At 45.2% G+C, this 23,150-nt stretch overlaps 1 protein-coding gene across 10 annotated transcripts in view; it reads right to left on the minus strand.

Annotated features, from left to right (window-relative positions):
- Positions 1-23,150, minus strand: part of baiap2b (BAR/IMD domain containing adaptor protein 2b) — a 109,058-nt gene that overhangs the window by 24,290 nt on the left and 61,618 nt on the right. For 9 of the 10 annotated variants that reach the window (XM_078163122.1, XM_078163130.1, XM_078163128.1 and 6 more), the window contains exons 5-9: positions 21,188-21,249; positions 18,786-18,857; positions 15,994-16,131; positions 4,438-4,590; positions 743-976 (exon numbers count right to left, since the gene is read on the minus strand). In XM_078163122.1, coding sequence (XP_078019248.1) covers positions 743-976; positions 4,438-4,590; positions 15,994-16,131; positions 18,786-18,857; positions 21,188-21,249 — 659 coding nt within the window. Of the gene's footprint in view, positions 1-742; positions 977-4,437; positions 4,591-15,993; positions 16,132-18,785; positions 18,858-21,187; positions 21,250-21,817; positions 21,824-23,150 lie in introns of those variants that run through there. The other variant, XM_033611417.2, reaches the window with a different exon arrangement.

A 23,150-nucleotide genomic window follows, 5' to 3' on the forward strand; every position in this document is an offset into this window, starting at 1 on the left:
CAGCAACGTCAGGGAGCGACACGGGCCAGGTCAGGTGTGTGTGTGTGTGTGTGTGTACTGTTTCTATCTTTGTGAGGACCAATCTGAGCTTTATGTGTCGGATCGTCAAACCTTCGCTCTTTGTGACAGATCTACATCGTCTCTCTGAAGGCTGAGGTTTTGGCAGGTCCCTGAACGCAGCTCTAAATGAGTTTTATCTTTGATCTGAGCAACAGTTAACTGACTTTGAGTCTCAAATGGAAAACTGAGACAAGACTTCCAATCAATCAGTTTGTGTCGGATTGATCAGTTGATTAGATGGATGATCAGAGGAGTGGCTGCTGCAGAGACCAGAGCTGGTCAGACCCGGCTCTGGACTGCAGGGTGCAGAGACGAGGACCTGCTCCCCATGCAGATATAAACGTCTCATTCTGAGGTGATGAAAACACAACCATTCTGATTTTAAGACAGTTAAAGAAAACACTCTGCTTAGATTTAGATTTTAATCGTCCTCCGCAGCTTCAGGAGTTGGAGGAGCAGGTCGGGTGGAGCATCGTGTCAGCGAGCGTCCTCGCAGGTTCAAATGTGTTTGAATCTCTGAACAGATTTATGAACTTATAAAAAAACCCCAAACACATCAACAATTGCATCACTCATCACAGCTGCTGTTTCCATGACAACCCATTCTCCTATAAAACATCTATAAATAGTCGATGGCTCTCGGCTGGACTGAGCGAGGACTGAAGACACAACAGACACTGACCTGCTGTCCCATCCCTCCGCTGGCTCTGAGGGCCGCCAGCTCTGGAGGCACCGGCAGGGGTTTAGCACCGGGGATGGGCTCGGAGATGGGCATGCCTGGGTGATGACCGGGGACCATGGCGCCCGCCGCACCGCTCATCTGCTGGGCCAGGAACATGGCACGGTCTGGCAGTTTGTTGGGCTCGGCACACGCCTGCTGCCACACTGGGATCTTCTGGGATAAAAGATCTTTCCCCTGGAAGACAGAAGAAGAGAGGCTGTTTATTAGGGAGGTCCCGCTAAGACATGATACGTGTCCTCCGTCAGAGTCCAGAAAAATAAAAAGACTCGAATAAGAAAGGCCGGCTGCACAAAGCACCTGTAGTTCACTCCTTGAGGTTTAGTTTTTCCTTAGCTGAGGAAATCACTTAAGGGTGTCGTACAGAATCTCTTAAAAGGTTTCCTTAGTTAAGGCAAGACATCAAGTCATTTACTGCACTGAAAGAGATTTTACAGCAGGAAAATTCTGTTGTTTCATTTGTGTGCTTGAGTGTGCGCTTGTGATCGATTGTATCCTCTCACAGAATCGGCCTGACAGAAGATATGAAGACACAAAAACCAAATTAATCAGAGGAAGAAAAAAATCAGACTTCTGTAAGAATTCAATAAAAGAAGAAACAAACTGAGAAGTTCATTTGATTTGAAAATTACAGCAAACATGACGCAAGAAGTCTGATGAAGAGGTCCGTCCAAGAGGGACAAAAATATATAAAAAATGACACTGATTACACTGATTACAGCAGGGAGTCCAACAAAACTGGTCAGAATAATGTTCGACTATTAAAGATAACGCACAGCTGAACTTGTCTACGTCAGGCCCAGCGCCTACAGTCCTCTTGAGTCTTCCTCCTGAGGCATTTGTTTTCTTTCATCGGCACCGCTGCAAACTTCAAGTAAACTAATGAAAATCAGCGCTCTGCAGAGGAGCCACTGTCTTCACATTATTGATACAAGCAGTTATTGGACGGATGAAGGGAAGGACAGGACGCTGAGAGATATGAATCTTCTTGAGGACCGACTCTCATCTCCTCCATACATTATACAGTAGGACAGTTACATAACCACTCCACTCATTTGCATCTGACTAAATGAGGGAGTTCTGAATCCATGAACAGTTAGAGTTAGAGGCTGCAGTGTGTGGGTGTGTGTGTGTGTGTGTGTGTGTGTAACACAAATATAAAAGTACAGTAACGACTCCTTGAACAGCAGCAGCCGGGTCGTTGCTGATTCCTGGGTCACAGTGAAGCGCTCAGGCTGGATTAACAGAGTTGGGCCGATGAATGAATGAATGAGACGGCCCCCTGTCCTCCTGTCTGTGTGTCTGTCTCACTGTTTGTTGCTGCTGGGAGAGAAGATGAGTCACTACAACCTCAGTTAGCCCTTTCAAATAGCTGAGGTGGAGCGTGGGTGGGACTGTGATGATCGAATCGAGGAGCAGACGGTGGAGCGTTCTCCTTCATTCTTACCTCCCAGCACAGAAACTCAGAGTGTGTGGGAGACACCACAGTTTGTAAATGGTACCAGAAACTAAAGAGAGCTTTACAAGGCCGTAGGTTTGTGTATGGGCAGTAGGGACATGTCTCTGATCAGTGTGAACTCGTTCGCATTATTTTCACTCTAACAGCTCTGTGCAGGACCTGTGAGCAGCGTGAAAGACTTCTGGTAGAAACACTTTGATGCAGCAGTTAACGATTACTCTGATAAAAGCAGTAATCAATATTAAATGTGGTTTATCAAACTAACATTTACATTTTTTATCCAATTTATAGTGGGATTATTTTAAGAATCATACGGGACAGATATTTTAAAAATAATCTTATGTGGCCGTGCAGTACTACAAAGTATCACTAGGGGGACTCGTGCACGCTGTTGAGGTTTCCTACGAAGACTAATTCACGCATAACCTGTGTATTTTGGAGGGCTGCGATCATGTGACTGTATGTAAAATAAGGAAGTTGGTCTGGCAGGTGGGCGGAGCTTTGTACTGTCTCTAACATGGCGGCTGTGTCACAAACATGTTTCTAAAACCATCTGAGGATAGAAACAGAAACGCGGTGACAGAATCTTGATTCGTATTTGATCAGCGCTGACAGTTTGACCTCAGTTCGCCAGCAGTTATCGATGTGATCGACAGCTGAGACTCCTCGGCTCTGATTGGCTGATTTCATTCAGCTGTGGTCTGATTCTAACAGACAAATGACATCAGAGGCGACACGAGGAGCGACCAACGATGCAAACCCGAGAAAACGTTCAGTTAACAATCACGTGACAAAGAAAAGCATCAAAGCTGAAACCAGTCGTCTGTTATCAAGCTGGTTCCAGTTCACTTCCTGTCGATCACGATCTCATACAGATATATACTAATATATAGATTTAAGATCGGAGTCTGTCCGTCTGTCCATCTGTCTGTCTGTCTGTCCATCTGTCTGTCTGTCTGTCTGTGCATCATCACATCAGCAGGTTGTGTTATGAGCTTCCTCCCTCCGTCTATCAATCACCCAATCAGACACTTTCTCTCACACACACACACACACACACACACACACTGAGTGTTCCTGCCAAAGTAGGTCAGTCTCTCCTCCTCACCTCCTCCTCCTCATTCCTCTACTTCACATTCCCTCAGTGTGAGGCGGGAGAGGAGGAAGGACAGAGTCGTCTCCAGCCGCACTGACGCAGAAGCAGAAACTTTTTCCTGAATGAAACAGACGTATCGAAGCAGTCACTCACAGATGGAACTAATCGACATGGCTGCTCACAAACATGTGAGACTAAATAAAATGTTCAGTGGGCCAGGACTGAGCCATGAGGGACTCCTGGAGCACACCGCTCACTTACACCTTTAATAAGGTGCAAAACAACTGTGGCTTTGACTTGACGCACAGTGTATCCAAACGTTGTCATTTTGCACCTCATTGAACATCTGAGTAAGTCGTGCTAAATGTTTTGAATTGTCGTCAGCTAAAAATATGAAGGAAAAAAAAAACGAGACAGTGAGATGCTGCAGGCGAAACATTTGTTCACGCACTGGTCAGTTTAAAGATTTGCGTGCTACAACATGTTGTCTTTCAGACTAGTGGAGAGAAAAAGTTCAAAATAAAAATCAAAATAAATTCTGTTGTGGAAATTTATGCAATAAAGTAATTTTAATTAGATAATCCTTCATTTGTGATTTAAAAATACTCGCCTTAATGTGAGGAATGAACCTTTAACCTGTTCACCTGAGGAGTCTCTTCTGTTTCTGCAGTCACAAACTTTCGGAGGGACCCATGACATTAACTAATCTGATCCTCTTTAATAAATAATACTTCACAGAGCCGCAGCTGCACATGCCCCTGATATCAGATCTTAAATAAAACAACAGGTGATTTATTCATGAGCAGTGGTTTGATGATCTGTAAGACGTCTGGATTTAAAGCTTTAAACTTGCCTTAATGTGGCTTTAAATTTCTGTATCTAAAAGTTTACCTGTGCAGATTAAATATTTTGTCAAAAAGCTGCTGAAACAATGACAAAAAAATCTATCTTTGATGTTGAAATCACCAGAATCAGTGATTTCAGATCTGCGCTGTGTACGTACGACCTGAGAGCTACAGACGCCACCTCGCCATGACATCACCAGAAGATAAACGAGTGCAGAGGAGGGGTGTGTCCTCTCACCTTTCCGTGGTAGACGCTGCTGTTCTTGGCGACGGCGCACTGACGGTCCACCAGGAAGCAGTACCTCCTCCTCTCCTCGGACAGAGCATTCTTGTAGCCCTCGGCGATGTAGTTGTCCAGCTCGCTCTGCTTGTTGCTGATGGCCTCCACGTACTGAAGGAGAGGGAGGAAACAAAGGATGGCATTAGAACAAACATGGCCGCCTGTCCTCATCAGGACGTTATCACACTGCTGGGTTAAAGTCACAAAGTTTAAGAGCCACAAACTGCAGTTTATTACTCTGTGTCTGTAAATTTGTTTCCTTTATCCTGTTTCATATTTACCTGCTCTGTTCAGCTGCTGGTTGATTTTAAACTGTCTTATAGAAATAAACCGACTTCACCTGATGAATGTGGAGAATCTTCAGACCTGTGAGCTCCACAGACTGAACCCCTCTGTGTCAGCTGAATGACTGAATGAAGCTTTAATGACTCTGGACGGTGTTTTGATGGCGTTTCAGACTCGATCAGACCTCGTGCATCACGACCCTGACATATAAAACTCAGACAAACTGTGATTTGAAAGTCTTAATGGCTGCTCATTCTGAAAATGTCACATCAGACCTGGAAACTATGAATCAGAACTTGGCAGATTGCAGATGTGTCTGTGATTGTTTCCTGCAGCTCCTGCCTCTCCGACACAAACTCGTTCACCTTCTGTCGGCTGTTACCCTCGACTTGTTCAGCAGCCCACTGAGTCCTCTGAGCGTCGAGCTGCAGGACGTCTCCTCTGCATCACACAAGTGGAACCACTCATCACCTTGACTCTCAGAGACACACAGGGAGGAAGGGTCGGACCTTCTTTGTCCTCAGCTTCACTTATGTAACTGAAAGCATTAAAAGATTCCCACGAGTGGCAGACAGCGCCGAGCTCCACTGTGAGGCGGTGATAACCGTGGCTGGGCTGTTTGCAGCCTACGCACCACCGGACATGACTGACTGATCGAACTGACACCAGATCTGCTGAAGGCTAAAGTGGAGATGCAGAAAAAACAAAGTGGAGGAGGCGAGATGTGAAGTTACCTAACGCTGTGCTGTAATCAGCCAAAAGCAGACGTGTTAATGAGGTCATTCATTAAGATAATTCATGCATTCATTAGGAGAGATTTCTGCCTCAACAACACACTTATGTAAACATTAAAACTGGGTCAGAAATTTGCAGAGATAAAGATGCTGCTGCTGATTTCAGATCAGTTCGTCGCTGTGTTTCTGATGAAAATCGATTTCAATAGATAAATATTAATAATGTTATTAAACTGTGTCTGTCAGCGTCAGGCCTTCATTTTAAAGACTGTCAGTCCCTCTGAGGGGGACCAAGGTTCTGAACATGTTTTCTTATGGAGTTAAAGAACTTTCAGCTTCTCTCAGATGCTCTTAGTTACTGTCGTCATGTTTGGGAACAAAGTGCTCTTAAACTGTACAAAGGGAACCTCACTGCGCCTCGTCTACACCATGGAGCTCTCTGTGCCCTGCTTTGTAATTATAAAAATTAAAATGTAGATGCACATAAAGAATAAATAAAGAATTCCCTTCCTAAAAAGTTTTACTACTTTCATGTGTGAAGTCTGGACCAATCACAAGAGGCCGTTTCATGTTGGCCTGCAAAGAGAAAAGAAGCTAGGAGCTCATGTTTGACTCCAGAAGCGGTGAGTGTCAGGGTGAAGACTAAACACAGAACACTGGGGACGTTCTCTTCTTGTAGGCAGAAATCTAACCAACAAATCTGAATAAATTCCCTCAAGATGTTCTCGAGATATCACATTCACAAGAACGAAAAGCTCAACGCCTCCAGGCCTAATAATAAAATCTGAATAGAAGGATTCTGTTGTCGATGACCGCAGGAAGAAGAGAACGATGGTGTGCAGGTTTGCAGCTCAAAAATCAACAACACGACCATGAGAACATCCGACTTCTTCCATCGATACAAAACCGTCAGAGGAAGAGCAGCAGTGTGTCTCTGTAGCTAACTTATTAGCTCGTTAGCTGCTCAGACGCCGGCCAGAAAACTAACGTCTGACCAGATCATCAGAATTTGTTGACTTGTGACTTGCCTGATTTTCACCAAAGTAACTTGAAGACTTCAAGGTAAAGACTTGAGATGTGCACATGTGACTTACTCCCACCTCTGCTGTCATGTTTGTCTCTATAAGCACGTCGCTGACACTGACTGTGTGCGTGCTGATAAATAAAGAACAGTCCCTCAGAGGTCTTCAGGAGGAAGACACCTCTCCACTGATCCACTGATGCTTGTGTCTCTGTACTGACTCCGGACTGACAGGAAAGACTCCAGTAATTAGTCTCATCCGTCCTCTGATCCCACAGAGACCAGGTGAAAATCAAGTCCTGAAATAAATACTGACTGGAGTGTGACAGAGCTGAGAATACGTGTCGGCACATTCAGACGATTTAAAGTCCAAATCATGAGTTAGTGAATGACACCTGAATTATTTTATGTTTTGACAAACCTTCGATCTGATGCTTTAATCACTGAGAGCTGAGCTCATTTCCTCCTGTGGGAGGTTTCTTTCACTTCTCAGCTTCACGTTCAGCCACTTTCTATTGGTTTTTATTTTTATTCCCCTGAGAACAGAGTCACATTTGAATCTGAAATGAGCTTTTAATGAGTAAAAATGTTTGAATAGATACAAACTATCTGACAGTTTTATATTTAAAGAGGAAAAAAGTCCATAAAAATAACAGCTGAGACATTTCGTTACACGTCTCGTCTCATCGTCATCAAACACTGCTGACATACTGAGGATGTGCCACATGGAGGAGCCACAAACCTGCCATCTCTCATCCTCCAGATTTTGACCCTCAAACACAAGAAACCAAAATGCAACCTTAAAGGAAGTCGTCAGGCAGGAAATGGTCAGTCGGCAGGAAAAGAGCTGAACCAGGCTGAGTGTTCACAGTGAGACATGAAACTGTGACACGCTGAGGAAGACGGAGGTCACTCATGAATCATACAAACGCTGGAGGTGGAGAGGATTTTCACACAGCGAGTGACCATGTCGGTCGAACTCAGACCAGCAGGCTGAGGTCAGGGCCGCCGCCGCCGCCGCCACCGCCGCCGCCGCCGCCGCCGAGCCGTCTATCACCAGAGGCTGACAGACTGTGACATGGGGGAGGAAAACCTGAGCAGCTCAGACCAAAGATTCATGACGAGATGAGTTAAAACAACTGAACGTTCTGACACCAGAGCTGACTTCCTCCATCAGGCTGTACGGGATCAGATCATTACATTATAACTGGCCTTTAATCTGCTCCTGGTCTCTGCTGACAGTGAGACATGTTGGACTGTGACATTTAAACATGTCTGATCTTCTGCCGCAGCGTGAACCATCAGGTGGTCTGGGACAGGTCTGCTCTGTGTCCCCAGAGTCTGAACCGAACGTAGAGAAGCAGCGTTCGGTTTCTATGCATCATATATCTGAAATAAACTCCCAGAATCCTGCAGTTCTGCGGCATCGTTCACACAGACACGGCGATTTTTGTAAAGGTAGCTTTGTCTCTGTTTTGGCCTTCGTTCCACTCAAACTGATTCCAGGTCTCTGAAAATAAACCTTTGTGAAACTGCTTCCGGGTGAAGATGTTCAGAAACGTTTTGGTGTCAACGTGTAGACGTGGGAAACATCAGTGGGTGTGTCCTAATCGCCTTCATGAGGCGCCACAGACGTGACCGAAACAGAGCCACTCTGACGTGCTAGCAGGACTTTACGCACGTTTACACTGTCATGTTCTCAACTCATCAAACAATGCTGCTTTCTCAGCAGACCTGTACGTCTAAATATGACAGCAAGTGCCCTGCTCTGTCTGTACTGGAAGGTAAAACACATTATTTTTAGGTTTATTCCCTTCGGTTTAGGCGACAAAACTTGTGGCAGAGAGCTGAGAGAACAGAACATTGACAGAGCGGCGCTATTTGATGAGTTGCGTTGTTGCCTGCTGTCTCTAAACCTGACGTCCCAGGTGTGTATCAATACGGCTGTGAAAGGTGCCTCTGTGTGTCGGTGTCTGATGTAAAAATCATTGACACAGCGGTGGTATCCATGCCTCTGATTGGCCAACATCTTAATCTTCGAGTGGCTTTAGGGTTCAGGTTATGAACATGAACAGCACCTTCAGTTGTTTTCGTGTTTTAAAAACACACCTGTGTGCGTGTGGAGCTTTGACTGAAGACTCTTCTGTTTGCTGCTGGTTTTTATTAACTCAAACACTGATTCATTTCTTTGTGTGACTTCAGCTTCTGTGTCTTGTCTCATTCTATCCGAGCTCAGTATTTTCTGTTCTCTCGGCTCTTTGATAACTGGGTTTGTATTTTATAATCTGTTTCTTCTGCACTTTGTCTCCACGCGTTTGATGTTTTATGCACTTTGACTCGTCTCGCCGCTGAAGTCTTTTATAGAAATAAACTTCTGTGTAACAAACTGATCAGTTTTTAAAGTTGAAAAGTGAAGCCGTGTTCTCTTGAAATCAAACCGAGCTCCTCTCTGTGTGATGGTGCGCAGATTCTTTCATGCAGCTCTGAGTTTACCTTGACTCCTCTCCTCAGATCAACGGCTCAAAGAGACAAACGTGTCTCCATCTCACTGACGAAGGAAAGGACACGCAGCTGAGAGGCAAATGGATCTCAGGGTGGAAGTGATTCTGGTGCTTCTGGCCTGATACCAGTCGTTATATCTATGTCATGAATCACCTTCAGACTCGTCTCAGCTGCGGACACAGAGTTCAAATGTGGACCTGATTTACACGAAGCAGAGCTGCAGCTGTCAGAGTTCATCTGGAAATAAACTGCTGAGCACAAACTCCCTTCAGACGCACTTTCTGCTCATTATTGTAAATTATTATCTCGCTGTGTTTCCTGCCTGATATTTTTATAATAACGTATGATATTCTATGAATTAGCACCCTGTAAATGACTTTACGAACTTAATGCTAAGTTACATAATTGGCCCTTCGCTAAGCCCTGATATATCTCAACATCTACCAGGTGTTGTGATATTTTGTGACGTTCATGGTCCTCAGAGAAAAACTGATTTTTCCTCTGGTGAAGTTTTTATTTGTTTCCTCTCTGTTTGGTGGATGAACACCGCTCTCATCTGAGGACGCACCGCCTCGTCTGACCTCATTAAAAGAGAAAACACACACAGGCAGGTGGAAAGTGCTTCCACATGTCGCTCACACACATTTCACACTTTCACCTCCACCCGTGAAGGATTTCCTCTCTTGATGGGCTGCTGCTAATTGTGTGTTTGATTGGTGTTACTACTCTGTACTCGCTGACGGGTGTGAGTGTTAATATCAGACGCCATACTGAGAAACATCATGTTTATAAAGAGACGCTGAAACAATCTGATCTTTCTACTGTAACAAGAGGAAACTCAACAGAAATAGTTTCCTCCCACTCAGAGTCTCTGAACTCTGATGTAACGTCTCCTCTTCTGCTCCCTCTTCACCTGAGTCTGCAGCTCAGGAGCCCGAGAACACGCATGAATCCCAACCAGAGCTGCGACTAATGATTATCTTCAATATTGATTCATCTCCACCGTGTGCTGATGTTTCAGTCTGTAAAATGTCAGAGGAAAGAGGCAGGAGACGTCTTTGTAGCTTGAGTGGCTCATTTTTATCCAACCGACAGTTCAACAGTTGGAGATCTTCTGTGTACAGGAAGTGAGGTCGGAGCCAGAGAAGGGGACAAAAAAACATGGTTGTGTTTTGTTCTACCTTTCTTTTGAAAGACTTTTGAGGGTTTGTGCACGTACTAACTGTGAAATTAAACTGTGTGGGGCAGCAGGCCGAGCAAAGCACCCCAGACGTCCCTCTCCTCAGCAACACTTTCCAGCTCCTCCTGGAGGACCGCGAGACGTTCCCAGACCAGATGAGATATATAATCCCTCCAGTGTGTTCTGGGTCTGCCCCGGGGCCTCCTACCAGCACAGGAAGTACACAGGAGGATCCTGATCAGATGTTGAACCACCTCAACATGAAGGAGCAGCGGCTCTACGGAGCTCCTCCCCCTATCTCTAAGGCTGAGCACAGACACCCTACAGAGGAAACTCATTTCGGCCGCTTGTATCCATGATCTCATTCTTTCAGTCACTACCCAGAGCTCATGACCATAGGTGAGGGTTAGGACGTAGCTGGACCAGTACATTGAGAGCTTCGGCTTGTGACACATTAATATGATGTGATGTCTGTAGGCTGCATGTCTGTGACTTGTGAACAGTTCATCATCACCATCATTATAAAGTGATTCTTCCCTCCTCAGGTTGTTTGATCTGAATAATTAGCAGAGGCTTAAGGAGGTAAACGACTCAGGAAGGAGCGGAGATTTTATTTTATTTCATGTATCTAAACGTATTCGTCTTGTTCAGTTTCTGTCTCTCAGATTCTGTCACCTCTGACGGGGATTTCCACCCGCAGGTTGGGAACCACCGGCTCAAACTTAACCAAAGTTATTAAAGATTAATCTTCTTCCAGTGGACTAAGTGACTGACTCACTGTTTCAGCACTCGCCATGATGTCTAATGTCTTCTTTGCAATAACAGAGAAACAAAGGGACATGATGCGGGGGGACGTGGGAGGGAGGATGAGTCATTTCTTTTACATTAGCTTCATCAAAAGTCACAAAGTGAGTGTTTTTCCTCCCATCATGCCTCAGTCACAGATGTAGCAGCTGATTTATCGGACTGTGTTCAGGCAGCAGCGAGCTGCTTTATGGCCCCTGAGGGACACCGCTGTAAACGGGTGACTTCCCATCGCCTCCACTTTTAATATCAACATCAATCATGAGCAGGAGGAGAGAAGGGCCGCGACTTCACTCTGAGGTGGGAGGTTTTTTTCCCGCTGTTCTAGAAAGGCTCCAGCGAGCATCACTAACAGGGACAGATGGATCTTGTGAGGTGGGTTGTTGGAGGTGCTGATCCACAGTCAGCGTGGTACGAACATGTCAGTCGGCCCTCAGTTTGGAGAAACAGGAAGTAGTACGGACACAGAAGCTCAGTAATGACCTGCTGTGGACGGGGCAGCTACAAAAAGGATTTTAGAAAATGCTGTTAAATCAATATCTGTTTAAATGTAGACTATACTTCCTGTCAGAGAGCCTGTTGTGACGGGGAAACTGTTAATGGCTTCAGTTCTTTGTCTATCACAGGTCAGAGGAAGAAACTGATACAGCAGGGTAGAGATAGAGGTTTTTGTGGCAATGTTGTCGCCCACAAGTTCAATCTTGGCTCACAGACCTTATGTTGTGGTGACGTCATGGATTTTAAAATCTTTTTTCGTGTCTTAAGATTCAGATTCAGATTCAGACGACTGCCGTCCACTGAAGGTGACACACTGACTATAGATGAGTACCTCACACAACCCCACCTCAAAACTATCCCTTTAACTAAAGGTAGAAGCAAGTGAGCCAACACACATCCACACAGAGAAGCTTTCAGGCTTCACACACACATATTATCTGCCTGTCACAAACACCCAGACGAACATATATACTCAATACTGTATGTTCAATAAGGCAAATGTGTCCTGTTCTGTTCATCTTTGAGTGTCAGGGTGCAGGTCGCTGGTGTCTCCTGTTCCTGCCAAGACCTGGTCCCCATGAGGGTCAATATGACGCACAGTGAGAATCTGGCGCCCTCAGAACACACACATGATGCTCAGGAGGAACGCAGCACACACGAGCAAAAACCGGACAGTACCTAACGCTGCAGAATCCTCCACATTATAAAACATGAGTCTGATTGTTAAAGGTTTGTTCGCAACTCCGGAGCAAAATGGAGGTCTGCATGGAAACACTGAATATTTCACATATCTTTCATTCTGCACCAAACATGATCCCTTGTTCCGCGACCCACGGCTGATCTCCTGCAAGATTTCACTGAAATGTGTGAACAAGACTGAGATATGTGCAAACAGGAAGGAAAAATAACCATCTCGCTGGAGACGACGAACACACACATACATGTGTAGACGCACACACTCTGAAATAAAACAAAAAAATCTGTGAATCTGTCCAGTTGTGGACGTTCTGTCCCCGTCAGCAGATGAAACAACAGGTCTGTATCTGAGCTGATCCTGTGTCTGTCACGGCCGATAAGAGGAACTGAGACTGAACGTTCCTGTGCTGTTGTTCCTCATATAAAGCTCAGTGTATCGATTTTTGTAACGACCGGCCCGGCCGCCTCTTTCACGCTCCACCAGCCATCCATCGGAGCAACACTAACAGTTACACAATAATTACATCCCCTGCTGCTCCTGTGGAGCCGTGTGGGGCGACGGCCTCAGACTCTGAAAGTGCTGCACAATTAACCCTTAACCTCTGACATCATGTTCTCTGTGTGCGGCCATGATGAGCTGAAGCCACACATGCTCCTACTGTGTGGAGAGGTTTTTACTACAGTGTTAAATAATGCATGTTAGCTGTTGTTTTTTGGCTTGTTGATCACCTGACTGACGGTCATTTAAATGATCCGGATTCAGATTTTGACTCTGTTCTGTCAGGTTGTTCTGATTTCTTAATCTTATTTTGTCAAAATTGAACAAAATCCCACAATAACCTTTGAGCATATTGTACATCAAGTGGTCTGAGAGAAAACTAGACGTCTGCTCCTCCTCTTGTTTTCAGGACACTTTGTCCAATCACAGGTCATTTCAGAGAGAGTGCGTTCCTATTGGCTGTTCTACAAATGCAGATTCGCGTGCACGTCCCTTCAGGTGGTGAAAGCCCCGCCCATTCTCCCCCCAACTGGTCAAATACAGAGGCTTTGTCAGTGGACGTCAGCATCAGACACCACTGCACAGAGGCACCCTCCTCAGCAGTAAGATACACACCGGGCGGCGACTTTTTGTAACACCGCTGGCTGGAGAGGAGCTGGATGTGTCCAACAAGCTCTGGACTTTTACCCAGGAGCCTGCTGTTTGTGTCCAGTGTGTATTTCTAAAAAGCCTGTCTGCTGAACTGTATTTAAAAAACACAATGCATGTGACAAGTGTAGATTGATGCGCCGTCCCTGAATGTCCAAAACTGACACAGAAGGGTACCCAGAGCATCATATTTTGACTTGTAGGTTGACTGATAAAGCTGTGGTATTTAATGAGTTGGGATGAGAACATGTTGGAAAGTCTAAGAGTCTAAGAAGAATCCAAAACAGGAAGACGGACTGATCATACAGAGAGTAAACTAAAAAAAACACAAGTCAGTTTCAGCGTTCCAGAGATGGAGAGACAATGATGCTAATAGTTTAGCCTTCTGTGTTAGCTAGAGCCTCGAATCACAGTGCATCCTCTGCCTCACTCCCCGCCACCACTGACCATCTTGCCAGTAGGAGACCAGGCAGCAGCTCTGGAGACTGAGCCCTCAGTTAGCGGCAGCAGCAACATGAATCCAGCCAGATCAAACCCCAGCTCCCCAGCCCATGACTCACCGCCGGATCAGCAAACTTTCTGTTGCTGCTGTTACACACTGCTCGCTCTCCTCCCAGGGAATCACTCCACAGCAGTGGGGAGGCGGAGGGAGCATGGGGTGGCTAGCAGCTAATTCTTGTCTCGAACACTAGGTTATCACAACACTCTTCAAAAGCTGGGCTTCCTGATGGCCAAGCAGAGCGAGATCGACAGCATGTAACCGCCAAAAATACCTTAAATGTGTCGGTAATCTGAACAACATGAATCCAGGTTTGTCCACTGACACAGTATCAATAGTTTTCTTGACTTGTGTTACTCCTTTAACCAACAGCAGCCTCTGTGACAAAGAAATTATCTGCAGGTTACCTCTGGATTAAAATGTCTGTCAACAGAATAAAATACTGTACATTCCCACATGACGTCTGCGGAGACGCCACAGTGGGGCTGCAGGTGATTAGTTTTTGCTGCGTACGACATCGCTCGACAGGCTGTCGGTGGATGAAGCTTCATATCCACTGTTCCACTGTGAGTTTAATTATTTGACACTTTAAATGCTGACGAGGCAGAAATATAACAACAGAAGTCCCTCAGCCGCAGACTGAGCTGGAGAGCTGCGGCCTTTGTCCTGTCAGTGTCGCTTCACACAGAAACTCGCCGAAGTGTGTGTGACATCTGAGCCGACCCACAGCTCAGCTGCGAGCTTCAAAATCTGAACGTTTAGTTTTGGTCACTTCTGTCCCGATTAAAGCTCGTTACTTTACACAGTCCTGCAGCTCCTCATCACTCTGTCCTCCCTCAGCTCTCTCTCAGCCTCTCATCGTGCTGAGGAGGAGCATCTGATTGGACAGACAGCAGTGTCTCCTGTGCAGGTTGTGTAAGAGGGCACGCCCACCATGTGTCACCAGAACGCCTACAGGCAGGGGCACACAGAGAGACTCGCAGCGTCTCTCACGCCTCCGCTCCAACAGTTACCTGAACATGAGAGAAATATGGCTCACTCAACCCGTTCACCTGTCCTACATCTCATAAACAAATATTATGTAAGACGCAGAGAGAGCGGCCATCATGAGACGATGTGGACGGGGAGCGTTGTGGAAGGACTGTGGCAGAGTCACAAAGTGAATGTAGAGAAGCTCGAATTAAACACTGTGATTATAATAAATGCTTGTGTTCTTTTCTTCCTTTGGTTGGTGAACATGTTGTAGCCTGATGAAACTTAAAAACTTTCCCCGACTTTCTCGGTTCCTTCTAACGCCAGGTTCAGACTACACAACATTTTTGTCCATCCACAATGTCACTATATCAGATCAAGTGATGGTGGAGTCATAAAATCTTGACTTGGCCGACAGACATGACAGACTGCACGCTGGTCCACATCCAATCATCTCTGGTCGTCTTTAATGTGATCAGTTGTTGTGGTTTTTTTTTGATAATGATATCATTTAAATGCATTCTGCAGGTGTTGACCTTGACGAAGGCCACAGTCTGAAAAACGTCAGCTTTTCCTTTTTGTTATATTCTAAACCTCCAAACCTACGGTACCGATCACAGCTGAGATCTCTGGGATTGTTTTGCTGTTCAGCCCGCAGTGAGTTTAAATCGTAACCTTCTCTATCTCCATTCTTCTCACAGTGAAGGCCCTCGCAGACTGGCACCCAAACTGCGTGCGCCCAGTCGGGGGTCCCATCCTATTCAGCTCAGCACGTCCTATCCCATCAGCGCTGTCACAGATTACCAGGCGCACTGAAGCTCAAATCCCATGAGGAGGAGGGAAACAGCATCTGAGGAGCAGAGTCTGCGCTCTGCCGACGAGTCAGCGTGAGTTCACTAACGGTCTGACTCTGACTCTGCTGAAATAAAGATGAAGTGAATGATGAATGTTTTTTTCCCCAGAGGCCTGCAGGTTGTCTGCACCACACACCGGGCTGAGGCCAGAGGGATCGTATTGTCTGAAGTCATGTTGTCATGCATTTGACCATGAGGAAGCTCTCTGAGCCACAGAAACACCAGGAACTACAGTCTGCACCACTCAATACACCTCAGCCTCCTACGCACTCTGAGTTTCACACACACACACACACACACACACACACATACAGAGACTGACCTGCATCTCCTTGTCTCCATACTTGGACGGGTGCTTGCTGCCCTGGCTCTTTCGGCGCAGTTTTTTCAGCTCTGCCTGGCACTTCTCCAAACTCTCCCCTTTGCTCTTGTGCTCCATCTGGTACTTCTTCAGCGCAGCCTGAGGAGGGCAGCACAAAGTCAGCAGGGCAGAGCTCGCATGTGTCTGCAGCATCCACACACAATATTTTACACCGGCAAACATTCACTGACGAGTCGCTGCTGGTTCACTGGACGGACCGCAGAGCTGACGGAGGATCTGGTTATTTGTCATATTCTGTTCGAGCTGATTTTAGAGTTCAGAACTTGTTTCTGTTTCTCCCCAAACCTAAATTAATCTGCAGGTTTGAATTGATGCATTCTCTCTTTTTCTGTGCCTGGTCATAGCAGCTACAGCATATCCCAGCATGCACTGGGTGAGAGGTAAGACACACTAGGATGTGTTGCGTGTGTGGATGTGTATCAGCCTGCTCTCACCCCCATCTTGACAAATACTGCCGCTTTGTCAGTGGACGTCGTCATAGACGTTACGATACTCACCGGTTGCCAGCAGTTCACGATGCCACAAGCAACTACCGTAATATAAAGAGTGAGAAAGTCCAAACAGGGCGGACAGGAGCAGAGATGGACGGGTCAAACAAACTCTGGACTTTCACCCACTGTTTGTTTCACGTGTGAATTTTAGGTCAAACAATGATGTTTTTTTCTAAACCCAACCACAGAGTCTTGTTTCTAAACTTAGGGAAATATCAGTTTATTTTGAAAAAAACTGACAATACATGTAAAGCACATGATACGACACGCCCTCTGTAAACGTCGCAGGAAGGAACCTCGTGCTTCATATTTTGTCATGCAGGTCCACTGACAAAGTGGCGGTATTTGGGATGAGAACATGTTGGTACTGTACAGAGTAGAGGATGAGCTCATCGAGCAGCTCTACAGCTGATTTGCATTTGAATGCATCTGAATTTTTGACTGGCTGACCTTCATCGTGGAGGTTTCCAAACACGCCGGTACATCCCCCGTCTCTAACGGTGAAATGATTCTGGGACTGACTCCAAACCACTGATCACCATAAATGAATTTGTCTGTTTATTTTTTTTTGCAGAAGTCCTTATTTCCACAGAATGAGTCATGATTCACAGGGCAGAGTGGGAAGTAATTTATGTAACTTGCTGCAGTGGTTTGGATGAGAGCCGGTGGGAAATGAAGGAGAGAGCGTGGCCGATGATTTTATGAGAACATGGTTCATACTGTATCCCCCATAACTCCACTCCCTGGAGAGACCTGACTGACGCCGAGCACAGTTAAAAGTGGTGTTGCATTCAAGCACACGGCGGGTCAGGCGCGTTGTTACATAATGTACTTATGATTATGATTGATGTTTTAAATACAGGCTGTTCAATTAATTATTTAAGGTGGAATCAAGGCAACAATAAGAGAGTTATTCAACATATTATTACCCAGATTGTCTCAAATCACATCCTTCTGTTAGTGCACTTCAGTGTAGTGCACTGTGTACTTCCTGTGTGGTGCACTAATATCAACAGGGTAGTGTTGTCTCAAATCACACACTGCTGTTTTTCACTGGAAGTGACAAAGGCTTTTTTTTAACTGCCTCTTCTTCTTCTTCTTCTTCTTCTTCTTCTTTGTCTTCTTTTTAGACAGCAAATTGCAAACGGACGGTGGAGCATTATCATCAGTACTGATTAAAATGTACCGCTGTTACCTAGCAAGCTAACGTTAGCGCTCACATTTTTGTTGGTGGTACCAAATCATTACAGACCCAACAAAAATTACTGATGGCTTCTATTCAACAACAGTTTTTGTACTTAGTGCAACTTTGGACCATACACTGCATTTTCCCGTACCATGCAGCATGAACGCACTTAGCGCACTCAAAATATTAAGTGTTTAGAACAGGAGTGTGCAGTGTGAGACACACTGCTAGCTTTGCTGAATACTCGATTATGATTGGTCAGTGTTCTATAGTCTGATATTTCGAGGGCTGTCACAAATACCATTTTAAGGCCTTTGAAGCATCAGTGGTATTTACCTGCGAATATCTGAAGCTTCAACGGGAGCAGCGCTGCTGTGTTTGTGTGTGTGACAGAGAGAGTGATAGAAAGAGGGAAGAGAAGGTGGAAGGTGGACTATTGTACGGGACGTGTCTGTATGTTATTAATAACTTGGAATGCCGCAGGTCGGGCCTCATCACGAGACCTCATCTACAATTCGTCTCACCTTTTCCTTTTCCTCATCAGAGAGCCAATCTAGTATTTGAAGCGGGGGTCGATGACTCTGCTGAGATCACCGGCTTCGTTAACTTCCAAAAATCATATAAAAATATAATCACTAATTCATGGTGGAGGGATCATGGATTTTCCCCAGTCACTCAGCGAGAGTCAAGGAAAAATATTTGGAGCTTCAGGGGAGGGTCACACCGCAGCCACCCCCTCCTCTGATGAATAAAGAACAGTCCCTTAGCTCTCCACAAAGTGCTCAGACTTTATCTGGGTCTTATCAGCCAGATATTTCACTTTATTTCTCTTGACTTTGCTTGTGTGGTGCTCAGCAGGTCGTGTATCGTGGGTTTAAAATGGCCGCCTACTGCTGCTGGAAATGAGGTTGATGAGACTGACGCAAACAGCTCATGTGCTGTAAAACCAAAACAGTAAACTAAAAGAGGCTGAAAGGTGTTGAATGGTGGAACAGATATGAGCGTTATGGTTAGGGACTTTCTGTTTCTACAGAACATCAAAGAGTGAATCTCACGTTCAGGTAGCGTGCGTCCAACTCGACCTTCTTCTCCAGCTCCGTGAGCAGCTCGTTGTGGAAGGACTTGAGCTGTAAGACACAGAAACACACTGAATGAACGTCCTGCGGCTCTGCGGACGACCACAGAGGACTCTTCTCACAGAGGAATGTGATGCTGCAGTGTTGTGGTGCAATAATGACTCCAAGGGACGGATTTGTTTTGCTGTCGGAAATGTCACACCCAACGGATTATGGGAGGATGTCTGGTATGTAAAAGCACGCCAAAGTCAACTTGCTGTCTCTCTGCATGTTTAGTGTGTGTGTGCCTCTCTGTGTGCAGGTGGAGCCAGTGCTGAAATATTACCAAGGAAACTACAAATCATAATTAACTATTTAATATTCTATATTTAATACTTCACTTGCAGTGGTGGAGGAAATATTCAGATCCTTTACAGAGGTATAAAAATACCAACACCACAGTGTCAAAATACCCTGATACAAAAGTTCTGCATTGAAAATGTTATTTAAAGCTCCACTGTGGAGGATTTAAATCCAATATAATCAGTCTGTTTTCTTTAGTGTATAATCAGCTGAGAGTAAAAATCGTATGTGTTTTCATTTCCTCAGAATGCGACGTTTATATCTACACAGGGAGCAGGTCCTCTTTTACAGAGATCACCATGTTGCACCGCCATGTTTCTACTGTAGCGCAGAACAGATGGAGACATTCGTGTTTTCATCTTTGCCACTGCAGCAGCACCTCCACAACGGGACTGACTTTTTAACGTGAGATGTCTTTCTTCAGAGTTCTTCCTGGTGTAAATCAGCTGCTGAGTTTGTTTCTGAGAGGAAGAGACCTCTATGGATAATTCAGGTCCTGAACAATGAAAACTGAAGGAATTCTAACCATGGGTGGGACGGGCGTGATGTTTTGATGATGTGTTATACATGCGACCAACTGCAGGAGATTTAAAAAGCAGCTGCTAGCAGTTAGCGGCTAACTCGAAGAAGAAGAACAGAAAATGTCCACACATAGTGAACAATGAGGTCCAGGAGCTCCTTACCCTCTGAGCAGAGGGACTTTGTAGAGGCTCTACAGCGCCACCTCTGTGTAAACAAGGCTGTTGTCTCTTATAATTCATATTTCATCAAACTACTATCAGCAGGAGACGCTGGCTGACAAAGCAGGAAGTGAGCACAGACTGTGAGGAGCTCTGAGTTCACCGCCTGGAGAGGACACACCAGTTTATGAGTCTGGGAGAATATTTTGCTTAACGTCACTTTTCTCTCTGGATAAGAGATAATTTGTAAATGACACTGCTTTGGATCACTGACATCCATTACAGGACTAAGATTAAAGCTCCTCACTTCTTCTCTGGGCTGACTAAATGTTTCTGCTAATGTCGCCACAATTGGCCAATTTCCTCTGAGGAAGAATCCAGAAAGATCTCAAGGGGAAGTGACCTGAAAACTATTCTCAGTCTGTGATGGCTGCAATTTACACATCAGATCAGTGAACGAACCGTCGTTACGTGAAGCTGCTGCCTGCGGAAAACTAGAATCACCACCTCACGTTACAGTTTCCATCCATGTCTGTGAAAAGATCAATACCTGTGGTTTCCAACTGGTGCAGCCACAGCCTCGAGATTCCTCCTCAGTCATTCGTTCAAGGTCCAAACAGTAATATATTCAGCGTCATACTTCATCGAGGAAGTTTGCTGCCTCTGTCAAGTAGCTGTCTGTAATTCACTCACTCTACAGCAGGAAACAGCACTTCAAAACACAAGCTCTGTGCTGCATGTTCACTTCACTTCAAAATAAAGTGTGTTTGTTACAAACTCGACACGTTCGCCAATTCAGTATCTGACCAAATGTCTCCCCTTCTGTTCCTGAGATATGACGGTAAAACATGATGATGTCACAGTCAAGCTGACCTTTGACTTTTTCGTTTCAGCATTTTATCCTGGTCGACATTTGTGTGACGTTTTGTCATAATTAGTGAATGAATTCCATTGAAGTTATGGCCAAAAACATGTTTTGTGAGGTCACAGTGACCTTTGACCTTCGACCACCAAATTCTAATCATTTCATTTTTAGAGTCCAAGTGGACGTTTGTGCCAAATCTTAGAAAATTCCCTTGAGGCGATCTTGAGATATCACGTTCATGAGACTGGGAAAGATGGACACCCTGAAAACTAAATGTCGGTGTGGAGGTATAAAACGACTCCTGCACAGTAAGAGTGTGTACAAGTGTGTGGGAGTGTGTGAGTGTGTGAGAGTGTGTCTTTATGAGTATTAAATATTAAAATCTATCGTGCTGTGTGGAGATTACAAAGCAAAAGGCCCACAATCTGTTTGGCTCCAGACTGGTGGCTTTAGAAGTGCTGATTTTAGCAACACCACCGTCACCACATGCTCACCATCTCTTCAAGCTGGATCTGGATCTGTCTGTGCACTTCAGCCATCTGAAAGAGCACCTCCCCTGCACAGAGGAGACAAAGAGAAGAATAAACACAACAAAGGGAGGGGAGAGAAGAGAAGAGTGATATTAAATCTTCCCAATGTCGGCCAGAGCTACATACATCGTGCAAACACCAGAGCATGCAGCCACACAGAACAGATGAGAGACAGGTGGAGGGTGTCGAGGGAGGAGGAGGAGGAGGAGGCAATGGACAGGATGAAACATCTGTCATGAAACTGACGAAGCAGACAAGACTCATTAAAAAAGGTGACAAATTAAAAGAACGGTACAGAAATATGCAGCACAGACAGAATAAGGGGAAAAAAATCAAAGAGCTAATCAAGCAAACTACTGAATATCTAAAAGTGTGAAACCAAGAGTTCCTCATCGTACTGCTGAGACACACAGGAAGAGCAGAACCAAAGAAAATCTGTCTCTGCATTAACACATTAGGTGTTGAGCTACAACAGAACAGGGGGAACACCAAGAAGCAGAACCCAGGAGGAAGTTGAAAGCTAAGAAAGAAAAAGACAAAAGTAAAGGACGATTCATGCAGCCAGGGAGGTGCGTGTCGTTTTAAGATACCTACATGCTGCCTCCTCTGAATATGCAATGCGTTGTAAAAAAAGGAACAAAAAGATCTAGTTTGAGCAAAGAACAGAGGGAGAGACCTGGAGAGACAGCGACAGATCAAACTACCCCGAGAACAATGAGACACACGACACAGAGAAACACACACAGACGGGCAGTTCGTCAGAGCCTCCACCTGTTCACACACTGTCTGCAGAACCGCGCTCGTCTGTGACGTCATCACGCCGCACGTTTCGGGTTCAGCTTAGTTAAAACGTCAGCGACATCAGAGGAACTTTTGTGTTTACATCAGAACGACGTAAACACTCATTACTGACAGAGATGCCTCCGATTTCATCATTAAAAAGCCGCGACAAAGACACGTACCGAGTCCGACAAAGTCAAGAAAGCAAAGGATACGACGTCATGTTCTGGGTTTGCTGCTCCTTATACTTCATTCTGCTTCACTCAGACCTGTTGTCCTCGTTCGTGGACACTTTTTTGTACAATACACTAATCCATGTAAAAACAAGATGGCGGCCGTCTCTGCCAACTCAGTCTGCAGCCGATCCCGACACAAAAGTGGACAAGGTCCAAAACCTGATCTCATGCTGTGGCTGAAGCTTGTTTATTTATGATTATTAATAAGATGTTAAGACACTGTGAATTAGAAAGTACTCCTTTATTAATGTCTCGTTTGAGGACATTGGGACATTTTTATTGTCTCGTTTGAGGACACTGAGACTTTATTAATGTCTCGTTTGAGGACGTTGGGGCTTTAATACTGTCTCCTTTGAGAACACTGTTATTGTCTCGTTTGAGGACACTGGGACATTTTTATTGTCCTGTTTGAGGACACTGTTATTGTCTCGTTTAAGGACACTGGGACTTTATCATTGTCTTGTTAGAGGACACTGGGACATTTTTATTGTCTCCTTTGAGGACACTGTTATTGTCTAGTTAGAGGACACTGTTATTGTCTCGTTTGAGGACACTGGGACATTATCATTGTCTCCTTTGAGGACACTGGGACATTTTTATTGTCTCCTTTGAGGACACTGTTATTGTCTCATTTGAGGACACTGGGACTTTATCATTGTCTTGTTTGAGGACACTGGGACATTTTTATTGTCTCCTTTGAGGACACTGTTATTGTCTCGTTTGAGGACACTGGGACTTTATCATTGTCTCGTTTGAGGACACTGGGACATTATCATTGTCTCCTTTGAGGACACTGGGACATTTTTATTGTCTCCTTTGAGGACACTGTTATTGTCTCATTTGAGGACACTGGGACTTTATCATTGTCTTGTTTGAGGACACTGGGACATTTTTATTGTCTCCTTTGAGGA

This window comes from Epinephelus lanceolatus, chromosome 21 (genome assembly GCF_041903045.1).
Source record: "Epinephelus lanceolatus isolate andai-2023 chromosome 21, ASM4190304v1, whole genome shotgun sequence".
Classification (NCBI taxonomy): Eukaryota; Metazoa; Chordata; class Actinopteri; order Perciformes; family Serranidae; genus Epinephelus; species Epinephelus lanceolatus.